General features: G+C 37.8%; 1 protein-coding gene across 3 annotated transcripts in view; it reads right to left on the reverse strand.

The window, feature by feature from the left end:
• Window positions 1–20,591, reverse strand: part of POLH (DNA polymerase eta) — a 29,857-nt gene that overhangs the window by 4,994 nt on the left and 4,272 nt on the right. For 2 of the 3 annotated variants that reach the window (XM_061195038.1, XM_061195040.1), the window contains exons 4-9: window positions 19,903–20,120; window positions 6,734–6,903; window positions 5,037–5,140; window positions 3,757–3,876; window positions 3,040–3,163; window positions 2,431–2,496 (exon numbers count right to left, since the gene is read on the reverse strand). In XM_061195038.1, coding sequence (XP_061051021.1) covers window positions 2,431–2,496; window positions 3,040–3,163; window positions 3,757–3,876; window positions 5,037–5,140; window positions 6,734–6,903; window positions 19,903–20,120 — 802 coding nt within the window. The remainder of the gene's footprint in view (window positions 1–2,430; window positions 2,497–3,039; window positions 3,164–3,756; window positions 3,877–5,036; window positions 5,141–6,733; window positions 6,904–19,902; window positions 20,121–20,591) is intronic. The other variant, XM_061195039.1, reaches the window with a different exon arrangement.

The raw sequence follows: 20,591 nt of genomic DNA on the forward strand, positions 1-20,591 counted from the left end.
TAAATAAATAAATAAATAAATAAATAAAAATAAAGGAATTCCTTTAAAAAAAAAAAAAAAAAGAGTAGCCCCCGCTCGATGCAACTAGAGAAAGCCCGCGCGCAGTAACGAAGATCCAACGCAGCCAAAAATTAATTAATTAATTAATTTAAAAATACATGTTTGTTAAATGCATAAATATTTCAATCTTAACAACAACAACAAAAAACAGCAGTAGTTTCCACTAGCACCTCCTTACAGCCCATCTATAGAAGATAAAGTGTAGTGAGCCTGCCTCTAGAGAGCATGATCACTGATTCACTTTTCAGTGACGTCTAAGCGCCTGAATACTGTTGATGCAAAGCAAACTAAGAAATAAAGGTCAAGAGGCAAGAAGGTAAAAAGTATACATAGGGATCCCCTCAAAATCAAAAGATTCTAGTGAGAAGAAACACCCCTAAGACAAACCAAGAGCAGTGACCAACTTCTAGGTAAAAATACATTTTGTATTTTTGTGCATTTTGTAAATACAGTTTATACAGATTTGTATATCTCGAGAGAATACAAATAGGCAATTACAAACAAGTCCTTGTTGACTAAAACCGTTCAACCATAACTGACTGCCTACTATGTATCAGGCACTATCCTGTATAGAGATACAGGAGAGAACAAAATAAAGTCCAGGCCCTTCTGGATCTTATCTTGTAGTAGGAGCTGCATATAATAAACAAGTAGGCATGTAATAGAAATGACTACAAAGTGCCACGGAAAAAAGCAGAGTAAGGCAGAGAGTGATGGAGGCTGCTGATCTGACAGGGTAGTTGGGGAGAAGGTGAAGGTGAAATTTACTTGGTGTGTTAAATAAACAGGGAGGAGGCCAGCAAGTGGAATCTAGAGGGGAGTGAGCTAGGGGGAGATGATAGGACATAAGGTCATTGACTGTTAGAGAATAAAGAGATGAGAACGGAGCGACACCTAGTGGGCAAAGTCAAATAGGCCCATAACACAACCTCTTTATGTTGCCTCCCAAAGAACAAACATTTACCACCACCTCAGCTAAAAAGGGGCAAACAGGTAATTATAGATGATTCCTGACAGTATACAGTTGATGTCTCAACTGGAGAGGACACATCAAACAATACCATCAGGAAAATGGAAAGAAAATCCACAGAATGGGAGAAAATATTTGCAAATTATATATTTGACAAGGGACTTGTATCCAGAATACATACAGAACTTTTAAAACTCAATATAAAGAGACAACCCATGTCAAAAATGGGCAAAGGATCTCGACATTCATTTCTCCAAAGAAAATAAAATAGCCAATAAGCACCTGAAAACCATGAGATACCACTTCACACCCACTAAAAATTTTTAAAAAGACAATGACAAAGATACAGAGAAATTAGAACCCTCTTACATTGCTGGGAGTGTAAAATAGTGCAGCAACAGTCTGGTATGCTAACATAGAGTTGCCATGTGACTCAGCAATTCTAGGTATATATACAAAGGAAATGAAAACATGTCTACACAAAAATCTGTACATGAATGTTCACAGCAACATTATTCATAATAGCCAAAAAGTGGAAACAAATATCCATTCACTGCTAAATTGATAAATAAAATGTGGTATATCCATTCAATAGAATGTTGTGATAAAAAGGAATAAAGTACTGATAGATGCTACAATATGGGTGAACCTTGAAAATATTATGTTAATTGAAAGATTTCAAGCCAGTCACAAAAGGCCACATATTATATTATTCCATAGATATGAAATGTCCAGAATAATTAAGTCTATAGAGACAGAAAGCAGACTAGTGGTTGCGTAGGGCTGGGGGAGTAACTATTAGTGGGTATAGGATTTCTTTTTTGGGTTATAAAATGTTCTTAAATTGTTTATGGAATAGTTGAACAACTCTGAAATACACTAAAACTACTGAACTGTATACTATAAATGGGTGAATTTTATGGTATGTAAATATGTATCAATAGAGCTTTTTTTTTAAAAGAGAGAAGATAAACTGATCATCAGATGTTTCATCTTTGACCTAAGACTCTGTCTCTAAAACTGTGAGTACTTCTTTGTCACGTGGACTATGTTAAAGCCGAATAATTTACAGTCCAATCCCTAAATGTCCTGCTTAATGGTTCTGTACTCTGAGGAAGATCCACTTTATATTCAGAGTTGCAGTAACATTTAGATAATATACAAAAAAGTAAAAGCAAATGGTAATGAGGGAGACAGGAGTAGCCAGGTCTTATGTTCACAGATCCAGGCTTTTGAAAATCATACTGAGTTTTATGGCAGTTTTATGGGAAAAGATAAAAGATTTCTTAAAATTTTCCAGCTGGTATCTTTTTGTATCTTTGTTTCTACTCCATAAGGTAAGGAGCAACTTGTATTTAAATCCCAAAGCTCACCCCAGGAATAAAGAAAGAAAATCTTACATCATTTCGGTCCTTGATTAGTCTCTCCTCTAGTTCCTGGGCTAATTGCAAAAGCCACCATTGTACCTAAAAAAAGTATTGAGACTTTAATCTTTCATTTAAAGACTCTAGGTTTATTATAGAACTAAATGGTGGTTTTGTTCAGTTCTCCCCAAAATGGAAGTGTGCAACAAAGTCTCCCCTGTAACGATCCCCGGATCATAGGAATCTTCAGTACTCTGACCTGCCCTAGCTCAAGATCTTTCATTTTCTTTTCCTGCTGGCATGCCATCAGGTGAATTTCAGGCATGTTCCAGCTCTGAGAAAAAAAGACACAAACTTGAGGCACAATATCCTGGCCTCCTAAGATTTCACCTACCAAAAAATGAGTAATTCCATTTCGAACTTCAATCAGCTCCATTCTATTTCTTTTCAGATGGAAGGAAGGGAAAAAATAATAATAAAAAAAAATAATCCCAAGTTAAACTAATCAATTTTCAGCACACAAAAAACCTTCTATTTCCTTCATATTTTACAGCATAAAGGTCCCATCTAACTTTCCACAGCTACCAAAACCTACCCACCAACTCTCTTAAAAGAGGCAATGTTCTGTCAGGAATGTCTGCCTACCTGTTCCCGAGCAGCCAGAGCTGTTTTTCCTGGGAAGTTCTTGCCGCAGCCAATGGTTTTGGTTATTTGCCTGGATCTAACTGGTTCATGTTCAATCCCCCGGCACATGGCATATAGCCAAGATCTAATAAAACCAGCAAAAAAGTTTAAGGTGAAAGCAAATGATTATTCTTGTTAAAACAAAATACCTATATTATACTACCTTTTATCCCTTTCATGAAAAAGGAAAAATTTGTTCAAAATTAAGTACACCTCACCCGTAACAGAATCCTTGCCCTTCCCAATGATTTCCAGTAATGATAAATTGCCAAGGAGAACACATTATGCTTTCTAAAGCCAAGTCATCATTTGTATTTTTGGAAAAGTGCCAACTAAGCCACAGATTTCATATCCCCAAGTATTTTTGGTACTTACTAAGCATAAATACAAGGATTTTTAAGAGAACAACAGCATCTTAGCACACATAAATGTTGTACATGTATATATCAGAGCTTCAAAGTAACAGTTCCTATCTACCAACCTATTTAGGCACGTGAAAAAAACTAGACTAATAGGTTATAATGATTTAATATTTTAAAGCAAAAGGACCAATGCAATTACCTCGAGGAGCAAATATTAACCTAAAGATAGGTCTAGATTTTACCTGATTCTCTTGTCTGCATTTGAATTTAGCATATCCATAAAGGTTATGATTGAAAAGTATTAGGAATCACTTACCCATTCTTCTCCCCAAAATGACTCTGGAGCTGGGATTCAGTGAACTGGGTCAGTTCTCCCATGTATTCTACCCCCAGGATTTCAATGACAGAAGCCCCTAGCTTTCCTCCAAGACTACGGCTAACAACAACCAAAAAAAGACAAAAGATTTATAGGTCACATCATAAATATCTAGTTAGCAGTAGATACAAAACATTTTGCCTGGGTAAGAAGCTCTCCAGAAAGTTCAGGGAAAATGAGAACACACATTGGTCCTGTAAACTATTCATTTTCTAGCATAAGGATTCAGTACTCTGGAAGTTAGGGCCTGGGAAGAAGATTAACCATAGCATAAACACAAGGGTAAAGTCATTAATTAGTTATCAAGTCAACTGTATATAAAGCTTTCAATTGTACAGGATCTACTGTCCCATTTAGGGATTAAAATTCCACCTCCAAAACAAACCCCTTCCATAGCTAAAACCTTTTATATTTAAGAATATAGTAAAAAAAAAAACTCTTCAGCTTGGCCTTTGAGATGTCTAATAATCTGTCCTCAACCTCTCTGTTCAGTCCTTTTTCCATCACTTATCTTCCTCAATATGGTCCCAGTTCACTGGAAATATCTTATATTTTCTCCCTCTTGGTGCTCAAAACAGTCTCCAAATTGGTATTTCTCTTCTATTCTCACCTGACTCTCCGAATTGTGCCAATCTCATAACAAAATCCCATGCCTTTTTCATAAGTCCTTCTCAGATGACTTTTATAAACTTTGGTAACTACCTGTACAATTCATTTAGCAGTTACTCACATATAGTCTTGATGATAGCACTTTCACTATTGCTTTGAACAGTTATATCTTGTCCCTTCAACAATATTATAAGCCCTTGTCAAGGACACACTATTGGTATGCACAACCTAGTTATTAATTTTATTTGGGAGCAATTCAGTAGCCCTGAACAGCTTGATACGCTACTAGAACAAAGAAAAGAAGTAAAATTCCTATTTGTTATTTAGTAACAGGCTTGAGTAAAAACCCTAGAAGGAAGTTAAACATATGGCTAAAAAACAGTTCATTTTTTAAAATTCAGGATTAAGTATCTTCCACAGATAATCCGGAATTGAAAGTTCATTAAGAAAAAAATCTCAGAATGTTTGTAAAATTTTCTGTGTCATCTCCCTCCTGTCCCCATGGTACCTATTTTCCCTGGCTCCAATCCTTATGGAACAGAAGAAACTACAACCAGAGAGGGCCTTCACATATATAGAAGTGAAATCTAAGGTGCTCCCTGAATACTTACATTTTGCTAATAGGCACTTGGCTGAAGAGCTGTGGGACTGACCCATGTGAGACCAGGGTCTGCCCGTTGGGCTTGTTTAGTCCACAGGCCAGCTTTGCCAGAACCTGGAGCATGGAAAGTATAAAAACCCCATTACTGTCAACACCCACACACAGAGTTGGTGAATATTAACACACACATATACACGCATACACAAGGCACAGCTTAAGGGCTGTAACTAATGGTTTCCATGTTAAAAACAAAAACAAAACCAGAAACTCAAGACATCTCCAAAGCTTGGTGTCCCACAACATCCACAGTGGAAAACATGACCCACTATCATTATCCTCATTGTTCTTTCCACATCTTCCATTCTCAGTCTTTCTTTAGTCGTTTATTCCACCCGTGTCTATTCCTTAAGGTTTTCCTACTTCAAGAGGGTGAAAAAGTAGAGAAGCTACAGAAGAGACTTAAGATGCATTTCTTAGTATGTCCATATGAAAATGCCAAAACAAACTCATTTTACCCTACTCCATTTACATACATTTCTTGATTAATGGTTAGTCCATTTTGAGTCCCGGATTTAATACAGATTACCATCATTTAGTATCTGTGATAAAGACTGGGCTTGAAATCATTGTCCAATAGCAAACATCTTCTTATACTAAATAAGACTTCAAAATGAAAAAACCCTTGAGAAGTCTTTTCAAAGAATAAGGTACTTCAGTGGTATCATTTAACAACTTATAATTGGTAGGAAAAATATAAAATCACTCTTCAAATTCATTGGAGAGATTCTCTGAAACTTCTACTAGGCCACATTTAGTCTAGTTTAAATTACTACATTGAGACTTTTGTTTCCCCTCCCTCCACCTAACCAGAAAAAAAAACCCCAAAACTCTACTGGGTAGTTTGGCAACTTTCCTCTTCTTGGGAATTCCCTGGCGGTCCAGTGGTTAGGACTCGGTGCTCTCACTGCCATGGGCTGGGGTTTAATCCCTGGCTGGGGAACTAAGATCCCACAAGCTGAGCAGTGCGGAACTTTCCTCTTGAGTGAGGGAGAGAAGGTAGTGACTATGAATAATCAGCCACTGCCCAACTACTGAGTCTACACCAAAGGGGATGAAGATCCCAGGGCCACACTGCAGTTTAATCAGAAAGCACAGAACAAAAGCATAGAACACCCAGAACTCCACATAAGAAGTGAGATAATACTAGAAAATTCAGCAACTGAAAAGAAAATAAATAGGTTCCTACTAGCCTCCTCCTTTCTTTGTTTGCTTGCAGGATCTTAGTCCCCTGACCAGGGGTTGAACCCAGGGCCCCCGGCAGTGAAAGCGCCAAGTCCCAACCACTGGACCACCAGGGAAGTCCTGCCTCCTCCTTTCTTTGGATAGTTCAGTCATTAAGGAAATACTGTGGATACAACTATGTAAATAACCATTTCCAGCAAAATTTTCAGGCTGCTTCTTAGGAAAGTACATGTGCAATGTCAATTCCCATGTTAAAGAATTACTTAGGTTTTTATTTGGTCTTCACCGTGAAGTTTAAGTAGAAACCCATTTCAAAGTATATGTATAATGATTTAAATGCCCCACTCATATCTATCCTGGCTGTTTGTTTTGTTTTTGTTTTACTTTTTTTTTTTTGTTTCTATCCCTGCTGTGTTTAACTACAGATATCTGTGTTTCTCTTTGAAATCTACTATTAGCCTTCACCTTATTGTGTGAAATCCCGGCTGAACACTGAAAACCAGTCTGCCTCTCTATGGCTGCTCTCATTTCCTCCACGATCACTGCTCCCACAGTGAGCTGTAGGTCTGGAGAGGTGGTGTCATCAGTCTGAAGAGAATCAAGCCATTGCAATAAGCCTTGTTTTCGCATTTCCTCTGAAAAAGTTGAGAGGTAACAGTTAGACTTCTTTTTTTTTTAAATCAGGGTTTTATTTGTGTTATCTAATGCAGAAATGCTTAGATTTCAGGTACTTTAGATATGTAGGTTTTCACCAAAAATGGCAGCCGTTTTAGAGGACTATTCAGTATCACAACAGAGATCAATTTCTCCTTCATACCAATTCTAGCAGCCTTATCTCCCAGCATAGGCTGAACCTTATAAGCTCTAATAAGCAACAAATATTTTGTATTGTCTTTCACGAGCAATGATTTAAAAGTACATCTGTTTTCTCTCTCCAGTTTTTGAACTTTCTTCTTCCAACTTCCCTTACACATCACCAAGAATTCTATTAAGTTACTCAATTAGAAAATATTCAGAATTATCGCACGCTTCAGTATAAGCTTAAGTTAGCATTTATGTATTTTTAGAGACTGAATAGCTTAAGTCCAATCAGAGGCACTAGAAGATTTATTCTCTTGACAAACTATTTAAATTAGACGTAGCTTTGTACCTTAGGGCTTTGAAAATACCTTACTATCCAATTTAGAACTAGTCACAGTTTTGAAAAACATTTTAAAAGTATTATATAACAAGGAAGTTAGGAAATATATACATGCTGTTTTAAAGAGGCTGTAATGAGGTATGAACAAGGCAAGAAAATTCAAAATATCTTGGAGAGGTAGAGTGAAGGGTCACATATATGGAGAAGAGGAGGAAGACGAGCACATAGAAGGAAGTATTTTCCAGCTATTGAGGACTGCTGTTTCTCTCCTTTGCTGGTCTGTCTCCCTCCTCTAACACCCTAACTGCAGATACGGAGCAACGTTCTCCTCTTCTCTGTATATATGCTTTTTCTCTCGGTGAACTGGTACTGGCTTATGTTTCAATTTGCTTATGCTAAGTACATGCAAATCTTAATCTCTATCCCCAAACTCTTAACTTTAATCCCTTATTTCTACCTCCCTACAGAAAAAGTCTTCTTGAATTTTTCATTACAGCATCAAACAAAATACTACTAAAGTCAACCTTTATTATATCTTCCTCCCCAAAGGTTCTCTTTCCCAAACAACTCCCTATTTCTCTTAAAGGTTTAAAATCTAATATTGGCTTCTTCTTTTTTTTTAAATTTATTTATTTATTTATTTTTATTTTTGGCTGCCTTGGGTCTTCGTTGCTGCACACGGTCTTTCTCTAGTTACAGCAAGCGGGTGCTACTCTTCGTTGCGGTGCGCGGGCTTCTCATTGTGGTGGCTTCTCTTGTTGCAGAGTGCGGGCTCTAGGCACGCGGGCTTCAGTAGTTGCAGTACGTGGGCTTAGTTGCTCCTTGGCATGTGGGATCTTCCCATGTCCCCTTCGTTGGCAGGAGGATTCTTAACCACTGCACCACCACGTAAGTCCCCTGGCTTCTTTTCTTTTATTCCCCTTTATTATAGTTATTTAGTTACCAAAGCCCACTTCAAAATATTTCACATATCCATTGCAACCCACCGTATTTTATTCAGCTTTTCTTCATTCTTGCCTAGGCCACCTCAAACTTCTTTGCCTGTGTTTTTTGTTTGTTTGTTTTTGGCTGCACCGTGTAGCATGTGGGATCTTAGTTCCCCAACCAGGGATCAAACCCGTGCCCCCAGCAGTGGAAGTGCAAAATCTTAACCATTGGACCACCAGGGAAGTCCCCATAAATTTATAGTTAACTCTTAAAAATCAGGTAGTGTTAAGTCTTCCAACTTAGTTCTTTTTCAAAATTGTTTGGCTATTCCACATCCTTTGCATTTCCATACAAATTTTAGAATCAGTTTATCAATTTCTATAAAATCCTGCTGGGATTTTGGAGGGAATGCAATGAATCTGTAGGTCAATTTGGGGAGATATGAACTCTAATATTATTTAATCTTTCAATCCATGAGCATGGTCTCTTCATTGATTTCATCTTTAATTTGTCAGTGATGTTTTGTAGTTTTCACTGAACTAGTTTTTCCACATATATTGTTAAATATATCTCTAATAATTTTATGGTTTTAATGCTATTGCTTTTTAAATTTCAACTTCCCATTTTAAATTTTAATATATAGAAATACAATCAATTTTTGCATATTGACTTCGTCCCCTGCAACCTTGCTAATATCACTTATTCTAGGTTCTTTTTTTGGGGGGGGGAGAGTAGATTCCCTAGGATTTTCTATAAACATGGGCATGTCACCTGCATTTGACTAGAACTGTTGTAAGAGTGAGCACTGGTAATTTGTGCCAAAACTTCGGGATTAAACTGATAAACCTTTAGCTATGGCCCACAACTCTAGGGACCATAACTACAAAAGAGAAGTCCCTATACTGATAACGGGTGTACCTTCCTCTGTGCTATGAGCTGATTAGTGCCTTCCAAGCTCCCTCTGGTTGTTGGCAGAATTTATCATCTTGGGGACTTCCCTGGTGGCAAAGTGGTTAAGAATCCGCCTGCCAATGCAGGGGACGTGGGTTTGATCCCTGGTCCGGGAAGATCCCACATGCCACAGAGCAACTAAGTCCGTGCGCTACAACTACTGAGCCTGCGCTCTAGAGCCAGCGAGCCACAACTACTGAGCCCGCGAGCCACAACTACTGAGTCCATGAGCCACAACTACTGAGCCCGCACGCCTAGAGCCCGTACTGCACAGCAAGAGAAGCCACCACAATGAGAAGACTGCGCACAGCAACAAAGAGTAGACCCCACTCGCTGCATCTAGAGAAAGCCCACGCGCAGCAACAAAGACCCAACGCAGCCAAAAATAAATTAATTAATTAAAATAAATTAAAATAAAAAAGTTTATCATCTTGTGGCTGTAGGATTGAGGTCCCCATTTTCTTGCTGGCTGTCAGCAGAGGGCAGCTCTCAGAGCATAGCCATGGGGGCTTCTCCAAAGGCCCTCTTACAATATGGCAGCTTACTTCGTCAAAGCCTGCAAGGAGTCTAGCCAACTCTTACAGCTCTCAACTTTGGCAGTTGATTGATTCATTTTTTAAAATTTTTTATTTTATTTTTATTTTTATTATTATTATCATTATCATCTTTTTTTTGGCTGCTCCGGGTGGTATGCGGGGATCTTAGTTCCCTGACCAGGGATCAAATTCATGCCCCCTGCAGTGGAAGTGTGGAGTCTTAACCACTGGACCTCCAGGGAAATCCCTGACAGTTGATTTATATTTTTTTATACCACTACACAACTGTTTCTTATTATATGCATTCACATGTTCAATACTTGCTTAGAAATAAATGAATTAAGAGGAAGCAAACGGAGAACAAATGAGTTCTTTAGCTAACACAAACCAGTTACAAAATGGTCCCGAAGGGTAAGTTTTCACTCTGGCAATTTTTGAGTATTATTTTTAATTAACCTTACTACTTAAGCTTTCCACACACATAACTATTTCAGAAACAGAAAAAACGAAGTTGCAAATGCAGCATGGCTGAGTAGGACCCATTAAGAGGCACGATGGTAAAGTTGAATGGGAACTTCAGTATAAAAACATCACAAATACCTCGACTCATTTTCCTAGCTTTGAAATATGTCACATCCACGAAAAACAATTTCTGGGAGGGTATATGCACTTAGATCAGCTAATTTCTGTTATCAGGTTTTTTTTTTTTTATTACACACATCATATGAAGACTCAGGAGTATGATATATCATCATAAATCATTTCCTAGACATTGTACTGTTCTGAGCACTCTAAATAATAAGATGATATCACTGCATCTCGAAGCTTAATATTTAAACTAGACACAATAAAGCAACTTCTTCCTTCATATATGAATACCTTTTATTTCCTCATACAGAAATAAGATTTCTTTAAAACACTGGCATTTTATATAAAAATGTAAGAAAGATAGGTATAGAAGAGGAGCATGTCCATTTGAAGTAATATTTGACTACCAACAAAGGTATGTACCATCATCTTCAGCAGAGAGCTCTTCAACAATGAGTTGCCCTCCAAAACCAATGTAACGTGTAATAATAGTTCTTATTCTGAGGTATGTAGGTTTCAGTGGGTCTGTGAATCTCCTGAAAACTACATGCAAAACTGTCTTACATGTAGATATGTATTTTTCTGAGGCAAGCAAGAGTCCACAGCTTTCAACAGATTTTCAAAAGGGCATATAGCCTTCAAAAAAACCCTTAAACAGCAAATAATTTAAAGTACTATAAAACCAAACACAACCACACAAAATCTATGGAATACAGCAAAAGCAGTCCTAAGAGGGAAGTTCATAGAGATATAGGCCTTCCTCAAAAAAACAAGAAAAATCTCGGGGACTTCCCTGGCGGTCCAGTGGTTACGATTCTGCGCTTCCACTGCAGGGGGCGTGGATTCAATCCCTGGTTGGGAACTACGATTCCACATACTGTGCGGCGCAGCCAAAAAAAAAAAAAACAAAGAAAGACCCAGAAAAATCTCAAATAAACAATCTAACCTACTACCTATGAGAATTAGAAAAAGAACAAACAAAACCTAAAGTCAGCAGAAGGAAGGAAATAATAAAGTATTATAAAACCAATTCCAAATGTTTATTTAAAAAAATAAGCTACACAGTAAAATGTAGTACACAAAGCTAAGCCCCCCCACACAAAAAAAAGAAAGAAAGAAAGAAAAAAACAATAACAGGACTTCCCTGGTGGTGCAATGGTTAAGAATCTGCCTGCCAATGCAGGGGACACAGGTTCGAGCCCTGGTCTGGGAAGATCCCACATGCCACGGAGCAACTAAGCCTGCGACCCACAACTGCTGAAGCCCACGCAACCTAGAGCCCGTGCACTGCAACCACTGAGCTCATGCGCACAACTGCTGAAGCCCGCAGGTTCTAGGGCCCGCATGCCGCAACTACTGAGCCCACGTGCTGCAACTACTGAAGCCCATGCGCCTAGAGCCCGTGCTCCACAAAAGGAACCACCGCATTGAGAAGCCCACGCACCGCAACGAAGAGTAGCCCCTACTTGCCACAACTAGAGAACGCCCGCGCACAGAAACAAAGACCCAATGCAGTCAAAAATAATCAATAGATTTGCCTTTAAAAACAACCACCCCCCCAAAACCCAACAACAACAAAAACAAAAACACAACACAAAAAACAAAACCAAAAAACCCTTCCTTACTCTGATCCCAGAATAATAATAAATCAGTAAAGGCAAATGTACCATAACTTTGCCTCCTTTAAGTGGCACATTACATTGTCCATTGTATTCTCCCTAAAGAACTAAAAGATCTGCAGCCTCCACCTTGATAAACTCTGCTATCAGGACCAGAGAATAAAATAATTCCTCAACGGTCCTTCCCATAAGCTTCCCTGGGTAGTTCCACCTCTACCCTTCAATACAACACGTTAAAAGGCATCATACAACTGTTGACAGCAAAACTAAACTTTAATATCTTACATCTTACTTTAAAACATGGAACCCATGGAAAATTCACCACTGTAACTAGAAATAAGCTAAACACTCTTGGAGCTTTTTCTGAACAAATCTGTATTGTTTCTACAAGTAATAACATATTGCCCTTACAAGTCCCCCAAGAAGTTAACTTGCTATAGATTTGTATACTTTTGGCTAACGTCCAACATTCAAATATTTTTACTAAAAGAGCTCTTCTAAATAAGAATAATGTTGGGATTCCCCTGGTGGCATAATGGTCAAGAATCTGCCTGCCAGTGCAGGGGACACGGGTTCGATCCCTGGTCTGGGAAGATTCCACATGCCGCGGAACAACTAAGCCCATGTGCCACAACTACTGAGCCTGTGCTCTACAGCCCACGTGCCTAGAGCCTGTGCTCCGCAACAAGAGAAGCCACCGCAGTGAGAAGCCTGCGCACCACAATGAAGAGTAGCCCCCGCTCACCCCAACTAGACAAAACCCATGCGCAGCAATGATGACCCAACGTAGCCAAAAGTAAATAAATAAAAAATAAATTAATTTTAAAAATAAATAAGAATAATGTTACAAAATAAAGCTAAAGTACATGTTACAAATGAAGGGGAGAATAGATACATCGTTTTGAATGTAGCCATTATCATAAGTACTAGAAAATGTGTATGAAAGGTGTTAAAAAGCCTCTAGACGCAGAATCTTTGCTCTGAGATCCAGCTGAATTCCACTTTCATAATATTTTGATTAAAAAAAATAATGAGACCCAGATTCTTTTCTACCTGGTATCTGGAACTATCATAATCTAATATTATCATAAAAGCAAGTTTTAATTGCCCTAATTTAATTCTAGTCTAAGAAATTTTTTTTTTTGGCCACACCACGCAGCATGCAGAACTTCCCCGACCAGAGATCGAACCCGTGACCCCTGCAGTAGTCTTAACCACTGAACCGCCAGGGAAATCCCTAAGAAAATATTTTTAACCATCAAGTACATTTTATTAAAGCACTTTCATGCAGATTATATCTCAAGTTTTTGTCAGGCAGATAAAGTAAATAAAGATAAGCTTACCAAAAAAAAATCACTTATTCTCCTACACATCAATAACCAAGTGGAGGATATAATAGAAAAAAACACAAAATTGTAATGGCAATTAAAAAAAATTAAAGCATCTAGGAACTAACATAATGAATGCACAAGACCTTTATAGAAAAAAGTAAAGCTTTAATAAGGATATTATAATTGGATACTCATGTAATAAAAAAAGGAATCTTGATCCCTACCTCACTTCCTGCAGACACACACATAATGGATAGTAAATCTAAATGTAAAAGGCAAAACAATAAAGCTTCTAAAATAATATAGGAGAGTTTCTTCATGATCTTGAATAGGTAAAGAAGACCTTAAAAAATACTATCCAGGGCTTCCCTGGTGGTGCAGTGGTTGAGAATCTGCCTGCCAATGCAGAGGACACGGGTTCGAGCCCTGGTCTGGGAGGATCCCACGTGCCACGGAGCAGCTGGGCCCGTGAGCCACAATTACTGAGCCTGCGCGTCTGGAGCCTGTGCTCCGCAACAAGAGAGGCCACGATAGTGAGAGGCCCGCGCACCGCGATGAAGAGTGGCCCCCGCTTGCCACAACTAGAGAAAGCCCTCGCACAGAAAGGAAGACCCAACACAGCCATAAATAAATAAATAAATACTTAAAAAAAAAAATAATGACTCCCTTCTTAAAAAAAAAAAATACTATCCATAAAGAAAAAAAAAAGACAAACTGGACCAAATTAAAATTAAGAGCCTCTATTCATCAAAAGCCACCATTAAGAGAGTAAAAAACAAGGGAATTCCCTGGCAGTCCAATGGTTAGGGCTCCACGCTTCCCCTGCAGGGGGCACGGGTTCAATCCCTGGTTGGGGAACTGGAATCCCACATGCTGCACGGCGTGGCCAAAAAATTAAAAAAAAAAAAAGAGAGTGAAAAACAAGCCACAAACCAGAAGATGTTGCAATACATATATTTGATAATGACTCATATCCAGAATACATAAAGAAGTCCTATAGATGAATAAGACAATTAAACCAAAAAAATGGGCAAATACTTAAACAGGCACTTCATGAAAGAAGAATGGTCATCAACTTATAAAAAGGTGCTCAATTTCATTAACACCAGGAACATGCAGACTAAAACCATAATATGATATCACTATACACTCATCAAAATGGCTAAAAAACAAAAGAGAAAAAAGCAAGTGTTGAAAAAGATGTGGAACAACTAGAACTCTCATATACCGCTAGTGGAATTATAAATCAGTATAACCATTTTGGAAACCTTTTGGTAGTATCTACTAACGCTGAGTACAGGCAAACTAAAGCTGACTACAGACAAACCCCATAACTGAGCACTTCTAGTCATATGCTCAACAGAAATGCATACACTAAAAGACATTTACAAAAATGTTCATAGCAGCACTATTCTTAGTGGTCCAAAACTGGAAAAAACCCAAATATCCATCAACAGTAGAATGGGTAAATTGTGGTATATTCATACAATGGAATACTACAGAGACTCAACTATATACAACAGAATGGATGAATCTCACAATGTTGAGTGAATGAAGCCAGACTCAAGTATATACTGCATAATTTCAATTTTATAAAGTTCAAAATTAAGCTAAATAGAAATCAGGACAGTGGTTATATAGGATAGGGGGGAGAGGAATAGATAATGACTGGGAGGGTAGGCAAAGGTGGCTTCTAGAATTCTGATGTTTTTTGATCTGGGTGCTGCTTACAGAAGTGGGTTTACTTTGTGAAATCACTCAAGGTGTACACGTACAATTTATATACTTTATGTATATTACATCAATTAAAAGTTTAGATGAGAAAGAAAAAGGAAAACATACTGGATTCTAGATTTCAGAAGCAGCAGAAATATAAATCAAAAATTTTAATTTAAAAAATCACTAAAAGGGGGACTTCCTTGGTGGTCCAGTGGGTAAGACTCCTCACTCCCAATGCAGGGGGCCCGGGTTCAATCCCTGTCGGGGAACTACATTCCACATGCACGCTGCAACTATGAGTGCATGCCGCAACTAAGTAGTCCACATGCCGCAACTAAGTAGTCCTCATGCAGCAACTAAGGATCCCTCATGCCGCAACTAAACACGGCACAACAAAGATCCTGCGTGCTGCAACTAAGACCTGGCGCAGCCTAAATAAATAAATAAATATTAAAAAAATAAAAGCAACTTGTTCCAAAAAATTATTTAAAAAAAAATTTTTTTTAAATCACTAAAAGGTATGTGGAATCTAAAATATGACACAAACAAACTTATCTATAAAACAGAAACAGACTTACAGACATAGAGAACAGACCTGTGGTTGCCAAGGGCAGGGGGAGGCATGGATTGGGAGTTTGGGATTATTAGATACGAACTATTATAGTATATAGAATGGATAAACAACAAGGTCCTGCTGTATAGCATAGGGAACTATATTTAATATCCTGTGATAAACTATAAAGGAAAACAATATGAAAGGAATTATATATATGTCTTACTGAATCACTTTGCTGTACAGCAGAAATTAACACATTGTAAATCAACTATACTTCAATAAAATAAATTTTAAAAAATAAACAAAAATCACTAAAAGGGACATAAATGAAGACCTAAAAAATTGGTGAAATGTTTATGGATGGGATAACTTAGCATTAAGATAACTATCCTCTCTAAATATGTAAATTTAATGTAACTCCCAGGATTTTTTGAAGAATTAAACTAATGTATTCTAAAACATATATTGAACAATAAAGGTGCATAAATAGCCAAGACAATTTTGAAAAACAAAAGCAGAGGGGAGTCCTTATCAAATATTATGACATACTACAAACTAATAAAAATAATGTGTTTCTGAAGCAGAAGCAGACACTAATGGGACACTACAGAAACAGACCCACTGATATATAAGTTGAGAAAGAATGGATTATTAATAAATAATTGTTGGGAAAACTGACTCACTATAAGAATAATAACTAAGGTGGCTCCCTACCTTAAATCAAATAAAGGTAAACTCCATATAGCTGAAATACCTAAAAATAAGCTATAAGGCAAATAGAAGAAAATGTAGAAAAATGTCTTTAGGAACATCTGGTAGAAATGGATGTCTAAAATGAGATTCAAAATGCACAAACCATAGGTGAAAAACTGAAGGACTAAAAGAATTTGTTCAACAAAGTACAGCATAAACAAAGTTAATGGATGACAGACTTGGGAAAAGCTATTTGAAGAGTCAAAAATAGACAAGGGACCAACAACTAGGATACACAAGGAGCTCTTCCAAAAAAAAAAAAAAAAGGCAGAAATCCAATGGAAAATTGGGTGAAGATTATAAATAAGCAATTCACAAAAGTAGAAACTCAATTGGCTAACAAGTATATGAAGAGAAGCTCAACCTCAATTAATAAAGAGAAGTATAAATTAAAACAAACCACAAAACATAAAATACCCCTTTATAGCCATCACATTGGCAGGTACTTTAAAATATTAGATAATACCAATTGCTGGTGAGGCTATGGAGGAAACAGGAATTCTTGTGTACTGTCAGAGGTAGGGCAAATTGTTACAGCTATTCTGGGGAGCAATTTGGCAGTATTTAGTGAAACTAAGTGTATGTGTATACCCTATAATCTAGCAGTCCACTCCTGAAAATACTTCCCAGAGAAACCCTTGCATATGTCCAAAAGAGGATTAATGAGGACATTCATCATATAAACAGAAGGACGTGAGAAGCAACCAATGAACTCATCAGTAGGAGAAGGGTCTGTAAACATGCTAGATCCATACCACGGATTATGCTGCAATTAAAAGCAATCAATTACACATAAATACAGCTACATGAATAGATGTATAAAATCAGCAATGAAAGAAAATTAAGAAAAAGAATGAGACCTATAATAACAGTACTATCATGTAATTAAAAAGCACAAATTTTTTTAAACATTGTTTCACAGCAAACTGATGCAGTTTATACTCAACTGCATCTTTTCTTTTTAATTTTTATTGGAGTATAGTTAATTTACAATGTTGTGTTAGTTTCAGGTGTACAGCAAAGTGAATCAGTCACACATATACATATATCCACTCTCTTTTTTTTAGATTCTTTTCCCATATAGGTCATTACAGAGTATTGAGTAGAGTTCCCTGTGCTATACAGCAGGTTCTTATTAGTTACCTATTTCATATATAGTAGTGTGTATATGTCAGTCCCACTCTCCCAATTTATCCCTCCCCCACCACCTTATCCCCTGGTAACCATGAGTTTGTTTTCTACATCCGTGACGCTACTTCTGTTTTGTACATAAGTTCATTTGTACCTTTTTTTTTTTTAGATTCCACATATAAGCGATATCATGTTTGTCTTTCTGTGTCTGACTTACTTCACGCAGTATGACAATCTCTAGGTCCATCCATGTTGCTGCAAATGGCATTATTTTGTTCTTTTTTATGGCTGAGTTATATTCCATTGTATATATGTACCACATCTTCTTTACCCATTCCTGTTGATGGACATTTAGGTTGCCTCCATGTCTTGGCTATTGTAAATAGTGCTGCAATGAACACTAGGGTGCATGTATACTTTTGAATTATGGTTTTCTCTGGGTATATGCCCAGGAGTGAGATTACTGGGTCATATGGTAGTTCTTTTTTTTTTTAACTTTATTTATCTTATTTATTTATTTTTGGCTGTGTTGGGTCTTCATTGCTGCACACGGGCTTTCTCTAGTTGCAGCGAGCAGAGACTACTCTTTGTTGTGGTGCACAGCTTCTTACTGTGGTGGCTTCTCTTGTTGTGGAGCATGGGCTCTAGGTGCACGGGCTTCAGTAGTTGCAGCACGCAGGCTCAGTAATTGTGGCTCGCGTGCTCCAGAGCACAGGCTCAGTAGTTGTGGCACACGGGCTTAGTTGCTCCAAGGTATGTGGGATCTTCCCGGACCAGGGATCGAACCCGTGTCCCCTGCACTGGCAGGCGGATTCTCAACCACTGTGCCACCAGGGAAGCCCCGATATGGTAGTTCTATTTTTAGTTTTTTAAGGAACCTCCATACTGTTCTCCATAGTGGCTGTACCAATTTACATTCCCACCAACAGTGTAGGAGGGTTCCCTTTTCTCCACACCCTCTCCAGCATTTGTTGTTTGTAGATTTTTTGATGATGGCCATTCTGACCAGTGTGAGGTGATACCTCATTGTAGTTTTGTTTTTTTTTTAATTTTTATTTATTTATTTACTTATGGCTGTGTTGGGTCTTCGTTTCTGTGCGAGGGCTTTCTCTAGTTGTGGCAAGCGGGGGCCACTCTTCATCGCGGTGCGCGGGCCTCTCACTATCGCGGCCTCTCTTGTTGCGGAGCACAGGCTCCAGACGCGCAGGCTCAGTAATTGTGGCTCACGGGCCCAGCTGCTCCGCGGCATGTGGGATCTTCCCAGACCAGAGCTCGAACCCGTGTCCCCTGCATTGGCAGGCAGATTCTCAACCACTGCGCCACCAGGGAAGCCCCTCATTGTAGTTTTGATTTGCATTTCTCTAATAATTAGTGATGTTGAGCACCTTTTCACGTGCTTAAAAAGCACAAGTTTTAAAAGCATACGTTATATAAGTCAGACAGAGAAAGACAAATACTGTGTTATCACTTATATGTGGAATCTAAAAAATAAATGAATTAATACAACAAAACCGGAACAGACTCACAGATGTAGAGAACAAACTAGTGGTTACCAGTGAGGAGAGGGGAGAGGAAGGGGCAAGATAGGGGTAGGGGTTTTAGAGATACAAAATACTGTGCATAAAATAAATAAGCAATAAGGATATATTATGCAGTGATTATTTTATAATAACTTTAAATGGAGTATAATCTATAAAAATATTGAATCACTATGTTGTACCCCTGAAAGTAACAGTAAATCAACTATATTTCAATAAATAAAAAATAAATGAAAAATGATAATAGCAGACAAATAAAAATAATTAAAAGCACATGTACAAAGCAACACTGTACAATTTATAAAGACATATACATATTTAAGAAGATATACATCAGTGAGTGCCAGAGGGTTTGTGGGGTAGGAAGGGAGAAGGGGGAATCACTATGAAGGGGAAAAGAAGTAAAATAAGTAAAGTAAAATGAGAGAGGCCTTGAACAGCCCATCGATGACATTATTCTGAGAACTGATTAGAAATTTTGAGTAATTCAACTCCCTGTTGTTTAGGTCCCCTTAAAAAAGCTCACTCTTCTTATGAACCAAGTTACAATAATATAAATTAACCTACAAATAACGGAAGTGCTCAGTCAGCCTTCTACTGATAACTTTAACCTGCCCTAGTTATGTCTAAAGAGAAACTTGATGTTAATGCAGATTTCACAGCTTCTCAACATCCATATACCTGGAAAGATAAGAGAATTTGTATATGCTTCCATGTGAGTCCTTGTGATTCATTCACGTTGTAGTTTAAGTTTCCTTTCAATCAATCCAAGAAGGAGCAGTGTGACCAAGCAAAGCAGGTTCCAAAGGCAGGAAGCAGAAGCAATATGATGCTATGGAAGTACCTTTCTGAACAGTCCCTTCTGCTGTTGTAAGGCTTTGGGGCAACCCTTCAATGTAGGTGGTTGGCAACAAGTCTGCTGAGAGAGGCTGACCTTGGAGCTTTTGCAGTCTCTCTTGTACAGCACTGGTCAGGTCTACAAAAGCCTCATCAATGCTGGCACGTTCAATCGCAGCAAAACGAGACATTACCTCCATCACTTCCACACTGGCTTCCCGGTACCTAAGAGCATGAGAGCACAATATACTCACACACATACAGAGCAAGGCGAGGATGCTCTATTGCAGTAGTTGGTGTTCTTTCACAGACTCTTAAGTAAATCACTCCAAGGTATTTTAAAAAATATTTGATAAACTAAGTATATATATGTTTCTGCAAATCATATTTTTATTTTTATAACCTGGCATCTCAGGTTAATTATTAAAATAATAATTTTAAATTACCAAGTCTTTATTAATAACTCTCTGGTCTACAAACTTATTCCTAAATTTTCTAAAACTGCCTTTGTTCATTATTTGATGAAGATTTTAAGAGTAAAATAAATGATCCAGTTTTAAGTTGGTGGCATGCGGCTTTTCAAAATCACACTCTGAAGTCAACTATATTTCTGGGAAGTTACATTGTCTTTCCCACCATAAAATTCTATTCAATACAACATAGCATATATCCATTAGCTGAATTAATTCTACTTTA

This window comes from Eubalaena glacialis, chromosome 7 (genome assembly GCF_028564815.1).
Source record: "Eubalaena glacialis isolate mEubGla1 chromosome 7, mEubGla1.1.hap2.+ XY, whole genome shotgun sequence".
NCBI lineage: Eukaryota > Metazoa > Chordata > Mammalia > Artiodactyla > Balaenidae > Eubalaena > Eubalaena glacialis.